Consider the following 15,917-nt stretch of genomic DNA (forward strand, 5'->3'; position numbering starts at 1 on the left):
CCTTTTCCAGGTGTTACATGCCACATCTTGTTACTACAGATGTCCTCATCCTTAGGAACATGCGGCCTTCTTCTAGCTTACTGTAACCTGAGAAACCTGATGATCGACTCATTAGAAATGTACACTTAATAAAGGTACTCATTCCTGAGGCACGTCAGTCTTCCTTACAATTCAAGTACATGAGCTTTTTAAAAAGGATGATGTTAAATGAAATAATATATGGTTTATATGTGATTAATTATATTGAATATCAATTATATTAATTATAGTATATATTGCCATTAATTATAATCAGTTACATTATATATAATTAGTATATGGGATTCTACATTTCCTTATTTGTAAAACAGAAAAAACAACACTCTTTGCTCCTTCACATTTAGTGTTAAGATTAAATGATCTACATTGCTAGCAAAAATGCAAAATCTACAACTTCTATGGAAGTGTACCTCTTAACAGCTAACAAAACTGCATATGCTCTTACTCTGTGACTCTTACAATCCCACTTTTAGGAATTTACCCTAAAGATACCTTGCCACAAGTACCAAAAAACATATGCACAAGCCTATTTGCTACAGTATTATTTATGATAGTAAATAATGGAAACAACCTGGGTGTCCATTGGATATTGGTTGAATAAATCACAGTATTTCCATCAATACAATGAAATACCATAGAGTCATAAAAAATTATGAGGAAATTCTGTAGTAACTGATATGAAGTGATTTCCGGGATATACTGAGTGAACAAAACACAAGATGCAAAGTACATCAATTATGCTACCTTTTATATAAGAAGTAGGAGGAAGAAAAGTGTTATGTATTTTTTGCAAAAAGAACTCTAGGAAAGATCAAGCAGAAAGGGATGAAAACAGCTACCTTTCAAGTGTGCATTGGAATAGTAAAAAGAGACAGAAATGGTGGTAATATTTTTTGGAATGTACCTTGTAATGTAGTTTTTTAATGGTGCTTTTATTTTTAATTTAATGTAAAGTTCTGAGATACATGAGCAGGAAGTGCAGGTTTGTTATACAGGTAAACGCATGCCATGGTAGTTTGCTGGACCTATCAACCCATCACCTAGGTATTAAGCCCCATACGCATTATCTATTTATCCTGATGCTCTCCCTCCCCACACTCCCCCAACAGGCCTCAGGATGTGTTGTGTCCCTCCCTGTGTCCATGTGTTCTCATTGTTCAGCTCCCACTTACAAGTGAGAACATGCGGTGTTTGGTTTTCTGTTCCTGTGTCAGTTTGCTGAGGATAATGACTTCCAGCTCCATCCATGTTTCTGCAAAGGACATGATCTCATTCCTTTTTATGGCTGCATAATATTCCATGGTGTATATGTACCACATTTTCTTGATCCAGTCTATCACTGATGGCCATTGGGGTTGACTCCATGTCTTTGCTATTGTAAATAGTGCTGCAATGAAAATATGCATGCATGTATCTTTATAATAGAATGATTTATATTTCTTTGGGTATATACCCAGTAATGAGATATAGTTTTGATTTTTGAAACATGCAACTGTTTTGCATGTTAAAAAAAATTAAATTAAATTAAAAAGCCTAGGTGGAAGGCAAATCTTAAAATGGAAACAAATGAACATAACTGGGTATAAATTGATAATATAACCATACAGAGAAAAGAACTGAACTTTTGAACATAGTATTCTCACTGCATACCCTCAGTGGTATACAGCCTAAGGAGAGAAAAACTGAAATCTTTAACCTAACTTAGTATAATAGCTTTATTGTTTTTTAGAGGGATTGGTGGTGAAATTCTGAAACCATTTTATATGTGTTTCAGGATGGAGCAAATGAAAAATATGTGAATATGGAGCATCAGGGTTCTCACTGCAGGAGAAGAGAGATATACGTATAAAATGTGTTGAATTTGAATCAGTATGAGCCCATGACTTTCAACAAAAATAAATTATATTTCCCAGCTCTACCTACTGAAAGAACCTAGAGGCAATAACGCACCACTGAGCACACCTAAGATGTATATCTTAGTGCCAAAATACCACTCCCCACTGAAAGCAACTAGAAATCCCCAATAAATGGTTGACCTCAGGTCTGGGGCAGGGACATTAAAAGGATAGTCTAGAATATTTTTGTTGTGCCAGAAGCAAGGAAGACTAATGAGAACAGGTCAAAAGGACCCGGGAATCAGCTTGAAGAGACTGCCACTGGCCCTATTTGAGGCAATTTGAGCATCACAGAGAATGACAGTACAGGATTTTAATACATTGAGTAGGAAATGATTTATGAATCAACCAGGGGACTAAAAACAGAGAGGAAGATGAAGAGAGGGAAAAAAAGCTCTTCTATAAAGAAGAAGGCTAACTAGTAAGCGTAGAGAATTATAGATGTGTAAATCACCCTTTTGAAGGCACCAATGTAATAACTGATTCAAGTGAAGACTCTCAGGGGGTGTTAAAACCATTGAGTGAAAGTTTTAGGGGAATACAATACTCATTTCAACTCAAAGTTTCACTTCAAGGATACTTTACAAAAGAAAAAAGGTGCTACATGTACAGTGGAGGGACCAGGTAGTTCTTGTCTTATCTAAGTGACCATATGTGGCATCATCAGTACTGGGGCTCCCTGACATTACGAACTTCTTGACAAAATACAATAAGAAATATGTATCACCAATGTAATAGTTTTGCCAAAAATATCCTGAACCCTGGTTTTGTCCACAGAATCAGGCTGAATATTATTAAAAATGTAAACAAACTGTATATTACATAATTTTAAAATTAATGCAAAATTTATTAGAGGTTAAATAGCATTGTGGGTATGTAGCAGAAAGTTCTTATTTTTAGGTCATGTATGCTAAAGGGTTTAGAAATCAACTGTCATGATTTCTGCAATTTACTTTCAAATGGTTAAAATATTGTATGTATTCATAAATACATTTACATAGCATACATCATCTATCATGTAGATGTAAGATACACACACTAGTAAATGCAGCAAAGTGTTTACAAATGTTGAATCTAGATGAGAAGTTTATAAGTCTCCTTTGTACTATTCTTTCAATTTTTCTAGCCTTGAAAAATTTCACAATAAAATATTGGGCAAAAGGAGCACAGGAGTCGTTGTATATAACATGTCTATCCATGCTTAGCCCAGTGTAGGTGCTCAATAAATAGCAGCCAAAGTGAGCTGCCAAGCAAAACCATCAACATGGTTTTCATCTTTCGAGGTGCAAAGCGAACTGTGGTTTTGTCTGAGACATTTGTGGAAAAGGGAAAAATAAAGAATCGATTTAGTCTCTTATGAACAGCTGCTACCCAAATGAAGCCATAGGGCTCAGCAGCCATGAGCCTCTCTAGTGCTGGATTTCTTTGCAGGCCCTCAAATGCACTGAGGTGCTGAAATTACAAATTCTACAAATAATTCCTCAGAAGACAATTTTTGTGGCACGGATGACAGCAGCATGAATTCAGCCATTCAGCCAACTCAATCCTAAAGGTTGCTTCCTGGCTCCTGGAGGGGGGTTTCAGTTAATCCACTAGAGCCATGCTACAGCCTCATCTTGTCCTTGAGGTGAATGAGTTACCCAGTCAACAGAAATGGTGCTTCCTCCCTCTTTAGGGAGAATGGAACCTAACCCTGGCATACAGTGGGGTTCTACACTGAGACCTTCCTTCAGTCCAGTGGGTTTTGAGGCAGAGCCTCAGCATAGTTACAGAACTGAGGAATTGTGTCTTGCATGTTGGTGTTTTTAGTATGATAATGTCCACACATCTCCATAGAGCAGGAATTGATGTTTTATTAATGATGTTTAATTAAAATTTAATTTCAAAGCATTCCTGCTCTCATGTTGTTTTGATAAAGCCTTTTTTTCTTGGTGACAGGAAGAAGAGAGAGACAAGTTAAGGAACATCTTAAAGCTGGACTTGGGGTTTGCTGAGGCACAGGGAGGTAATCCTCAAAGAGCAGCTCAAGGTGGGCAGAGCATCTTTAAAAAGGTGCCCTGAGTCGCTCCTTGGGAAAACCTTATTGTTCATCTCCTGAGTCCTGAATTTTCATGCTGATTTTCAGCAGTGACTTCTCCCTCTCAAACAACCAGGAATTCCCTGTGAGTATCAGTCACTGAACCACCCTTTTGCCCTGACTCTGTTTCTCATATCAGGCACCAAGCACAGTGCCACTTTTTGAGTGTCTACAGTGTATTTCCTACAACCAATTAGATTTCTAGATGTCTGGACCTGTCTAGAGCTCTGAAGAGGTTTCCTAGGGGAGTTGGGCAGTTTCTCAGTTGCCGGGGCTAGATGCTCCTTTGTGAAGAATTCCTTTTTTTAATTTCCCACGGTTCACCAAAAATGTAGTACCTTATAATATGCTGGGTGTTAGTCCAATTTCTTTATATATCATCCCACTTTATGTGCATGAGAATCTATAAGATAGGTACTTTAATTATTCCTTTTCTGTTTGAGATGGAGTCTCGCTCTGTCACCCAGGCTGGAGTACAGTGGTGCGATCTCAGCTCACTGCAACCTCCACCTCCTGGGTTCAAGCGACTCTCCTGCCTCAGCCTCCTGAGTAGCTGGGACTACAGGTACGTGCCATCATGTCCAGCTAATTTTTTGTATTTTTAGGAGAGATGGGGTTTCACCATGTTAGCCAGGATGGTCTCGATCTCCTGACCTTGTGATCTGCCTGCCTCAGCCTCCCAAAGTGCTGGGATTACGGGGTGAGCCACCATGCCTGGCCAACTAATTCCATTTTATAGATGAGGAAACCAAGTCACTAAGAGGTTACACAACTTGTCCAGGCATGCTTGGCTCCACAGTGTACATTGTCTAACAGTGAACAATTCTACATGCTGGAGGAAGGGGCTACACATTTCTGAAACAATGAAGTCAAGTCTAGGGAAATCTTCCTAGAAGTTTTACACAGTCTACTCCAAGGATGACCCCAAAGTCCAGTGTGTGGGGTCTGCAAAGAGGATGGCTATGAGGATGAACCGGAGGGATGGATCATGAAAGTAGACTGTGTAAGACTTCCAGCTCTAGGATGGGACATGGTGGAAGTGAGCATTAGGGGCAAGGTAAGAAGAGGCTGGCACTATTTCCCTTATCTTCTCATGAGATTTTGCAGCTGAGAATGTGAATCTGGGTTCTACTCAGGGTCATAACTCTGAGGTATTTAGAACTTGCTTACATGAAGCAAGAGTACTAGATCCTACTGGATCCCAGGAACACACAAAGAAAGAAAAAAAAGTAAATGAAAAAAAGAAAACAAGTACTAAACAGAATTGCCACAGCAGAGGTGCTGTCTTCAAGTTCTAAGGCTAATCTGAGTCAAGTTGGGTATTTTCTTTATGCAACTGACAATGCCAGTGCTCTGGCTAGACCTTTCAGATCTCTGTATACCATTTTTGTGAGCCTCTATTCTTTACCTGCATGTGCAGAAAGACAAGTTACTAAAATTTTACCTCTGAATCTCTCCTCCCCATCCCAGACCCTAACTGTTGGCTGACAGCTTCCTTGGCTAACTTAGGACACCTGTGATGCATGGCCCACCCTGAACAGTTCCCCGAAGGCTCAGGTTGCAGCCAGTTTTTGCTGGACTTGGCCAAAAGTTGCACCTTGACTTTCTCCCCTTCCTTATCCCACTTCCCTCACTCCCCTCCCAGTCTGCCCTGGGAAAACTTTCTTAGTCAGTCACTTGCACACGAATCTTCATCTGAGTCTGATTCTCGGGAACTATCTAAAGCCATCCCACAAGGCAAGGGGCAGCCTGGGCTGGCTGGAGGGGAAACTGAAATATGGTCATGGGGAAGTGTTTCTTAGGTAAGTCCTGGAACTGGCAAATTCTATGCTATCACTAAAGTAACTGCAGTGAACCTGGGAAGAAACATCCAAGTCAATCTGTGGCAATCAAGGAAAGCTTCCTGGAGGAAGTAACATCTGAGCAGACTTGAAAGGTCAATAGAGGTTTCCTTGCAAACATGGAGGAGAGGTCATTCCAAGCAAGAGAAATGGCATGGGTAAGGACAGAGAGGCAGGAAAAGTTCTGTGTTTTAGCAGTAGTGGCTCTGGGTTCTTGGAGTCTCAAGTTATGAGGAAGATAAACTGCAGGAAGCACACCCATTAGAAACTTGTGGGGTATGGAGGTGGGGTGGGTTGGGGAGGGAAACATGGAGGCTCCCAGGCTGACTTTCAGGTCTCTATCTTGAGTTACTAGGTGCAGTTCATTGAGTTGAGGAACACAGGGAAAGTCAGTATCGAATTGGAGATAAGTTCATTTTCAGATACCTTGAGTTTGAGATGACTGTCATCCAGCCAGGTGAATATTCAGTCCTGGGTGCATCCAATGTGTATGCTAAGCTTTTTATATGTATTTTCTGTTTTTAATTCTGACATAATTCAGCATTGTCTGACTACCAAATTCAACATGTTTAAACAACGTGATACATGTTTTCTCTTTCTGGAGGCACCAGTGCAGTCAAACCTTGGACAGAGAAGGTGGTTGATACAGTTTGGGTATCTGTGCCCTCCCAAATCTCACGTTGAATGTGATCTTCAATGCTGGAGGTATGACTGGATCATGGAAGTGGATCCCTCATGGGTTGGTGCTGTCTTCATGCCAGTGAGTGAATTCCCCAGAGATCTGGTTGAGTGTGTGGCACCATACCACCAATCTCTCTCTTGTGCCTGCTTTGGCCACGTGGTGTGCCTGCTCCTACTTCGCCTTCCACCATGAGTAAACGCTCCTCAGCCTCCCCAGAAGCCAAGCTATGTCAGTGCTATGCTTTCTGAACAGCCTGCAGAACTGTGAGCCAATTAAACCTCCTTTCGTTGTAAATTACCCAGTCTCAGGTGGTTTTTTGTTTGTTTGTTTGTTTGTTTTTCTTGTAGAGAAAAAATCTCACTCTGTTGCCTAGGCTGGAGTGCAGTGGTACAATCTCGGCTCACTGCAACCTCTGCCTCCTGGGTTCAAGCAATTCTCCGGCCTCAGCCTCCTGCGTAGCTGGGATTACAGGCACATGCTGCCATGCCTGGCTAATTGTTTTGTATTTCAGTAGAGACGGGGTTTCACCATGTTACCCAGGCTGGTCTCAAACTCCTGAGCTCAGGCAATCCACCCGCTCCGGCCTCCCAAAGTGCTGGGATTACACGCATGAGCCACCGCACCTGGCCGCAGGTATTTCTTTATAGCAATGTAAGAATAGTCTAATACACTGGTATAAAGCAAGAAGAGGGATGGGGGTACAAAAGGGCCAAAGCTGAGTGCATGTCTATGGCAGAGCTGTCACTGTGATGGGAAAAGCACGCCCTGGAGGTGTGCAATGCCGTTTACATAGTCCTTCACTGAAGACCTTGGAAAAGAAAAGTATGTGTGAGGGAATTAAAAATGTAGGAAAAATAAAAGCCTCATAACTGACTGCCACAGCCTTGTGAACAGATTCAATATCCCCATTCCCATGTAAGCTTTCCTCCCTTGCTCACCGTCTTCCTCAGTCTGCACCACTAGCTCCTCGCTCTCCATTCGGCCCTCGGGGTTAGACAGCAGGAGTCGCAGGCGAATGGTCATGAAGGGGCGCAGGCCTCGCAGGGTGTAGTGGGAGGAGGTCTGGATGACCTCCTCGGCCTCGTACTGCTGCTGGTTGAACACGTACTGGTACTGCACGGTGAGGTTGTAGCTATGGCAGCGGGTCACCGCGTAGCCGAAGGGCTCCCACTGCAGGGTCAGCTGCCGGGCTCGGATGTCTACGATTTCCACGTTCTGTGGGCCATGCACCGGATCTGCAAGACATGCAGGCAAGAAACAAGGGCTCTGAAGAGACCATCGGGAAGCTGGGGTGCATGTTCTGCTAAAACAGGGAACACAGTTTTTCTAAACATATCTCCACCATTCAATCACTGCCATCATGATTTTTGACACATGCAATATAATTTAGAGAACTTTTTTCTTTAAATCAATCTCCCTTGTCTTATTTAAATACATGCAGCTAATAGAAAGTATAAATATATAAAAGGAAAACGTCATCAATAAATGTTAACCATAAAAATAAATGTGAAATTGTTAAATTCTTAAGGGTGCATCAGAATGCCATTGAAAACCTTCTTGGTACCACAAACAGTACACTCTCCGCTTCTGGGACATGCTTATTTAGACGGCTGCTGAGAGCTGACCTGCCTCCTTATACTGAATTCAGCCACAGCCTGTACCCTTGGAGGTCAGCCTCTCCTCTTCAGCCAACAACATCCAGATGCACAAGCTGGAAACTGAGTCACAGCCTCAACCCGCAACACCCAGTTTATCCATGCAGTCATCATGACCCATTAAGTCTGCTTTGGGATTTCCTCTCCTTTCCTTGACAACACAGTTCATCATTTCCTAACCTCCTACAACAGTCTTCCACCCGTCTTTGTCTCCTCTCTACTTTCTTCCTAAGTGGCCCCTCTGGGAACATCATTGTAAAAGCAAATCTGAGCATGCCTTCTCACCCTAATGCTGTCTCCCACTCCACACTTACTGTTGATCTTGGTCTCAGATCACCATACATAACATTGTCCATGTCTAATTTTATTAGAAATATTCTGTTTATACTTTACGCACATTAGATTTTTTTTCTTATATAAAACAGGTTATAACAAACAAGATGTTTTTCAAAACCCTCACATGTAAAGCTCATTTTATGTTGAGGTTTAGGCATTTGTTTTTTGGAGTGGCTTGTTTTGTTTCTTTGAGATGGGAGTCTGACTCTGTCTCCTAGGCTGGTGTGCAGTGGCATGATCAGAGCTCATCCCAGCCTCAAACTCCTAGGCTCAAGCAATCATGATCCTCTAGCCTCAGCCTCACACATAGGTGGGCCTACAGCATGCTTGGCTAATTTTTTTATTTTTATCTTTTCAGATATGGGGTCTCTCTATGTTGCCCAGGCTGGTCTCAAACTCCTGGGCTCAATCAATCATCCTGCCTTGGCTTCCCAAAGTGATGGGATTGCAGGCATCATCCACCATGCCTGGCTCCTAGCTCAGGCATTTGTTATGGTAGAAACATGACTTCTCATGTGATAGATACCCCAGAAATTCTTGCGTCAGACTTTCTTATCTGGGAGGAGTGAGGCACAGGCTAGAGATTAAATCAGTACCTCTTCCCATCCCTAAAGGACTTTGCCCAGTTATGTATCCTCTTTGGGTCCACTTTTTATTTCATTTGTAAAACGATGATAATAATAGTAGCTAACCTCATTGCAGGGGGAAGGGGAAATTCGATGAGATGTTTGTAAAGCAGTTAGAATTCAAACTTAATAAGCACTCTACGTATGATAACTGGGGTGTGTTGTTCATTTTGCAGTAATAGTAATAATATATATGTAATAGTAATAATAATAGTGTTCCGTATGCTGTGTCTACCTTGAATGCCTTGTGAGTGGCAGTGCTGGGAGCACCCTTATGCAAAATGATGGAGTAGGGTTCCATCATTGCTCCAATCCCCTCAGAGCATTGAGGGGTAAGGTTACCTCTGCACCAATGCAGCAATAAGAAAGAGGAGGTGCTATTGGTGCTAGTTGATCCGTCCCTATGGGGAAAATGTCCTGTAACTTGTGTCAGAGTCTAGTTGATCTGTCCCTTTGGGGAAAATGTCCTGTAACTTGTGTCAGAGTCTAGTTGATCTGTCCCTTTGGGGAAAATGTCCTGTAACTTGTGTCAGAGTCTTACCAAGGAACATAGTCCACAGGAATGTCAGGGAACCCGGTGAGCCAGCACAGAGGTGCCCACGTGGCTGCAGGAGTGAGGGTGTTGAGGATAGTGGGCAGCCCTGGCCCCTGATCAACTGAGGAATTCATGGTCACTCTTACAGCCCAATTACTCATGCTCACAGATCCTTTATGCAAAGCAGAGCCAGCATCCCAAAATCAAATGGGTGACTCTGAGAATGTGACATTCAACAAGCTGTTGCTCAGGGCCTATTGTGGAACAGAAGGTGAAGTGTGGTCCCCGTAGTTGGGGATTACGATTGGGTGGGGTTGCGGCTGCTGGCTAAACACTTCACAGTTGTACAGACTGCAATGAGAGCAGATGTACAGGCACAGAGAGAGCAAGAAACGGCTTGCCTGGGAAGCCCCAAGCATCCCCACCAGCCTTGCCTAGCTGGGGCCTGTCTACTTATCCAGGTGCCAGAACTCTCCTGGCAGGGAGCCACTGCCCCTGTTCAGGGCCTCTTCAGAGCAAACTCCTCCCCTGGGTTTGCTCTCCAAACTGATGCCAAGCCCCAATACAACACTCACCCGCATGGTGCTCTCACCTCCCTCCTGAGGCAGGGAGAAGAGGAACACTTAAGACCCATTTAAACCCAAGATTAAGACCACATTTTATTGAATATCTTAAAATGTACCACATCCCATGTTAAATATAATTTTTGAGATCGTCATTATGGCCTTAACCCACAAACAAAACTATAAAAACAAAACACCATTGACGGAGCCGTAGCCACAAGTGCTGGGCTCTATCTTCTGAACCATCTTATGACCCGAGGAGGAAGGATGGCCCACCCCACATTACAGATGAATAGAGGTCCAGAAGTGTGCAGGAATTTGTACAGAGTAGCAGGGCCAGCAGGTGACAAAGTGGGGTTTTGAACTTGTCTGCCTGACCCCACATGTAGTGTGCAAAGTAAAAATCTCTGTAAGTTATCATTTGCACTCTCTATTTTGGAAATCTCACTACCTGGGAGGAAGGCATCACTAGCTGTGTCCCAGAGGAAACCAGAGCTCTTTGAGACAAAATGATTGGCCTAAAGCCACAGAGTGAGAGGCACAGATAAGATCTGAGGTCTGCCAGAGTCGAAAACCTGTGTTTTCTCAGCACCTTGACGCCACTGGAGACTGAGACCAGGGAAAGAACATAAACATGAGGCATGTTGCCTGCATCAGAAGTCTGGGGAGACTTGAAGAGAATATTGTGAGAAAGCCAAAATAGTATAAGGCAAAAATGACTTGGGTCTCAGGAGCCTAGGACCTGCGGGAGAGGGTGGTGCAGTGACGCAAACACATTTAGTGCAAAGCTGACCACTGGCCTTTTGATCCCTGGTCTCCATTCTCCCTGGAGCTCACCTCTGGAGGTATGTACATACACACATTTCTGCTCCTCTTAAAGGAGTAAACAGGAGCATCTTTTTAAAGAAGACAAGGATATTGTGATCTTGCCACACAGCAAAGAGACTCTTCCAGACTGGGAAAGTTGGGATACAGGAAAAGCCACTTGTTCCCTCTTGAGCAATCCTCTTGAAAACCATACTCTGTCACAGTGAGCCCCGAGTACAGTGGTGCTGATTAGATCGTGGCTTGAAGCCAGACTCTGGCACTCACTATCTGAGTGACCTTGGACAACGGCATGTCATTGCTGAGCCTCCATCTCCTCATCTATAAAGTGGAAATTATAGTGTTAGTCTCAGAAGGTTGTTAAGGAGCATAAGATGAACTGTAAAGAGAGAGAACATTTCCTTTGCCTAACAGTAGGTACTCCTCTTAGAGAGAATTGCCTTTCTTGGAGAAATGCCTTTGGAAACTTGTGTGGGGTAGAAGCCGCATTCTTGGGGCCTCAGCATCACTTATGCTGAGATTCCAGTGGAAGAGAAAAATAAACCCACTGGGGGCTCGGATAGAATAAGAGAGGTGTGAGGGTGAACAAATGGCAGAACATTGGGTGAAGCCCAATAGGATCACTCCTCAAGTGACTTTTAGATCTCCAGCGAGGCCCTCAAAATACAACAAAGATGATTGCTGTGCCTGGATCTCCTATGGGTTCTAGAAGGGACTGAGGTCTGCATGCCTTGGGTCTAATAAGATGCCACATGGGAACACAGCGACCAGAGGCAAAGGAACCTTGGGAAATTTGCTCATGTGTGTTACTGAAATCTTGGGAGATGATTTTGGGGGTTCTACTAGCTATGAAAATTCAGAGATTCAGGGAACTCTGTTTGTATTCCAAAGGCGAGAAGGACTCTGGTGAACCTAGAGATTGGGTACCTGCAGGTGAAAGCATTTTGTAAATCTGAGAACTCCCATTCAGGAAAGGGAAAGACAGTGGCTATTAAGTAGCAACACTGAGTTAGGTGCTACCCTTAGCACTTGGATATTTAAGGGTAATTTTTTTTTTTTTTTTTTTTTTGCATTTAAGCAAGAGAATATCCTGAAATCCTATTCAATGGAAACTAGTTTTTAGAGTGTGATGGAAGCATTCATGCTTTCAGTCTGACCCCTCTAAACCTCATCTGCCAAACCCAGCTTCTGCTGGGTAATTGCCTGCAGCATGGAGAACCTGGGGTTTACATTCGGGTTGGTGCAAACAAGTTGGAAATTGCTGAGAAAGCCTTGTGTGTGCAGAGGAGATTGGTTTGTTGAATTTACATCCCCCGTGTAAATACAGCCAAGCCTACAGCCTATGGTTTCTGCCTCCAGATAAAGCCCTGTCCGTATGACCTTCTTGAGTAACAGCCCACAGGCCAAGAAGATGGCAAACAATGGGAAGAGAGTGTGGCTTGTCTGGGAAGCTGGAAAACCATCTTCTCATAGAAAATCAAAGTGCCTCTACCTCTGGGTGCACTTTCTGTATGCTCTTAGACTAGACAACAGTGGCCTTGTCCTATGCCCTGTACTTTAGAGAGCCACTTTGGCCCACTTCGGACTGCGCCCTCTTCTCAGAGCAAGGGATCAGGGGGTCAATGGGCTGGCCGAAGGACCTGGTTCTGTCCTCTCCCTTCTGGTCCAGGCTCCACATATATGATACCCTAGAATTCCCTGCCCAGAGGCCCTACACTCAATTTCAGGGTCTCTTCCCTTGGTCTGTCCTTCCTGTGAGTGGCCCTTGGCCCAAGGATGGCCAAAGGATGGCTGTCTGGGGGAAGTGGACAGAACTTGCACCTGAGGACTGAGGTTGCTGTGCACAACCACACGTGGGGCCCTTGTGGGGAACAGATGTGGTTGGGTGAAAGGAGAAGGGGGAAGGGACCACGTGCTGACAATTTTATTCTTACCCCAGATCCTGTGATTATGCACATGTTAGGGACAGGCTTGTGTGCATGCATGTGTGACTGACCCACTCAGGTTTTCAGAAGCTTCTCCATTCTTACTGCTGCCTCAGGAAGGCAGGGTGGTGCTCCTCACCTCTGAACCCTGCTCCTCTTTCTGCATCAGCTCTTACTAAAGCACCACATCCATCCTGAAGTACATTTTCATCCTAATACCTGAGCCCACCCTGCAACAGGTACCTTCCTGCCCCCAAACACCCCTGAGTCATTTTCCACTTCTCACTTCTCAAATCCCATATTCTTAAAGCAAAGCAAGGGATTACAAATACCTTCACACCTCTACACTTTTGCCCAGCTATTTCCTCTGCTTGGGATGCCACCAACAAATCCTCATTCAGTATTTTCAAGGCCCAGCTCCAATGCCACCCTTCACTTGTGACTTTCTCTAACAGTCTCCCTTGCCCATAATTAATGCCTCAATGACCTTTTTTCCTTAACATGCTATCATATGTCTCCCATAGCTCTTATCAGACTTCAGGGTTATTGTTTATATGTTTGGTTCATGTTCACCTCCACTGCCCAACTGTGAGCCCCTAGATCTCCTCATTTTATAACTACAATGTGTAGCTGCTGAATAAATGAATGAATAAGTACTTAAATGAATAAATCTAGAAAGTAGTGATGGCTGAAGACCAAACCACCCACATTTAGGTGCTAATACAGGGCAGGGGAAAAGCAATAAGCAGAGGGTTCAATCAGGATCTCTTTACAACCCATCTGTTAAGGGTAATCATGTGGTTAAGTCAGAATTGGCTCCCTTTTTTGCTCTGTATGGACTCAGCCTCCATCCCTGCTGTCAAAGGCAATAGCTGTAGAATCTTCTAATGACTTTAATCAAGGCAGAACATCTTATTAAAAAACAAGCAGCAAAACAGATTTTCAATTCATGAATTTGCTATGTATTCATCTTTGCATGTGGAGTTGACTGGAGCATATGTACTGTTCAAAGTTGAACCTAAATTGAGATAATTTGGGGCATGGGGCTGAAAATGTGGAGGTGTATAGCTTGTATGTAAAATTAATTTTTTATCCATTTGGAGATGCAATTTGAGTTCTTTTCAAATTAAATTGCAATGGAGTCCTAGGCAGCTGGAAACATTATTGCCAACATAATTTGATACTGCAAGAGCAGAAATACATTGACAGATAGTTCAATGTGACCATTAATTTGCACTTTCTGCATGGAAATGATATGCGAAGGGAATAAAAAGGTAAGGGGAACAAAAATAAAATCCATCTTCTTTCCAGCATTATCCAAACCCACTCTCTTGCTTATTTTCCACCACCTCTTCTAATTTATTGTAGATGTTTGGTGGACAAAAATTTGTTGAATACTGGTTCACTATTCCCAATCCAAAAATCTGAAATCTGAAATATTCCAAAATCTGAAACTTTTTGAGTGCCAGCATGATGCTCAAAGGAAATGCTCATGGGAATACTTCAAATTTCAGATTTTCAATATTAGGGATGTTCAACTGGTAAGTATAACACAAATCTTCCAAAATCTGAAACATTTCTGGTTCCAATCATTTCAGATAAGGGATATTCAGCCTGTATTACCATAGATATCTTATAAATGTAAGCAAGGATAGGAATCCAGGAGCTTCATTTGGAGATGCTGGTAATTCCACAATATAGAAGCACTAGATCCTACCTGTGTTGATGACTAGAATCACCTGAAGCTAGAGCATGTCACCTTGCAAGAAGGCAACTCGGTTGCTACCCTCCTATAGCAACTCCACAGAGAAGGTAATCCATTCACATGTTCATTGTCTCATTTCTTAATTGAAAACTACTCACCAAGCATGGAGGCATCATGGCATGGGGAAAATAACATTGGTTCTGTGATCACCTGAACCTAAGCACATCATTTACCCTACCTATGTCTGTACCTTATTTTTCTCATGTAGGAAACATAGATGATACTCCTTGACTCTTAGGGCTATGAGGTGAATTAAGAAGACAATATATTCCAGAGTCTTGGATGGTACTAGACACAGTTGCATTCCCTCAAACCCAGAGTGGGAGGTGAGACAGAACAGCCACTGAGACAAACAGGGGTTGTGGAGGTTTCTGTGGATCTCTGACCTGGTTGTGAGTCTAGATGACTACTGGACTCATTCTTTTAACCAACTATAGTTTAGTGTTAGAAAGCTTCCATTAATGCCCTTGCAGTTATTGCTGTATCTACTCCTTCCATTCTACATATATATCCTGAACCTCTGAGATGGGCCAGGCATTAGGGTTGTAGTTGAATGGGACACTTTCTTGCCTTTGTGAAACTCATGCTAGGGGGATGCAATAACCTTGAAGGATGATATAATGAAGCTTGATGAGTCTTTTGCAGGGAAAGTATTGGGCTTCTGGACAATAGACACAGTGTAGCATTGAAACTCATCTAAGCCAATTTGATGATGACTCATGTACAACCCTGACATTCTTTTTCATGGAAACCAAAGCCATCAAAGAAATTTAAGGTGAGTGAGGGTTAACGATTCCCCAACAACTGCATTATCAGATGATAATAAAAGCAAGCCTCAGGCCAAATTCTACTACACAGATGGACACATTATACAAGCATTTATTAGCAAATGGGCACAAAACAGCTCAAACAATCTATTTCATAAAGTTCATGAAGTCCCAGCAATAGATGAATTAGTTACTATTTTTCATGAAAGGTCCATTCGAGGCAAGTACAACAATACTCTAAGGCAGAAGTTAGAGAGCTTTTTTTTTTTTTTTTTTAAAGGGCCAGTGAATAATTAATATACTTAAGATATAAGCCCCTTAGATACATAAATTACAAACATTTTTTCCCATTCTTTGGGTTAGAGAGGTTTTTTTTTTTTTTAATT

The 15,917-nt window shown here is 42.7% G+C and overlaps 1 protein-coding gene across 1 annotated transcript in view; it reads right to left on the reverse strand.

The window, feature by feature from the left end:
• The window catches only part of PTPRT (protein tyrosine phosphatase, receptor type, T), a 724,687-nt gene that overhangs the window by 399,703 nt on the left and 309,067 nt on the right, over positions 1–15,917 (reverse strand). The window contains exon 4 of the mRNA XM_011996484.1: positions 7,473–7,769. Within this exon, the coding sequence (XP_011851874.1) occupies positions 7,473–7,769 (297 nt within the window). The remainder of the gene's footprint in view (positions 1–7,472; positions 7,770–15,917) is intronic.

Source organism: Mandrillus leucophaeus, unplaced genomic scaffold, assembly GCF_000951045.1.
Source record: "Mandrillus leucophaeus isolate KB7577 unplaced genomic scaffold, Mleu.le_1.0 Scaffold516, whole genome shotgun sequence".
Lineage (NCBI taxonomy): Eukaryota > Metazoa > Chordata > Mammalia > Primates > Cercopithecidae > Mandrillus > Mandrillus leucophaeus.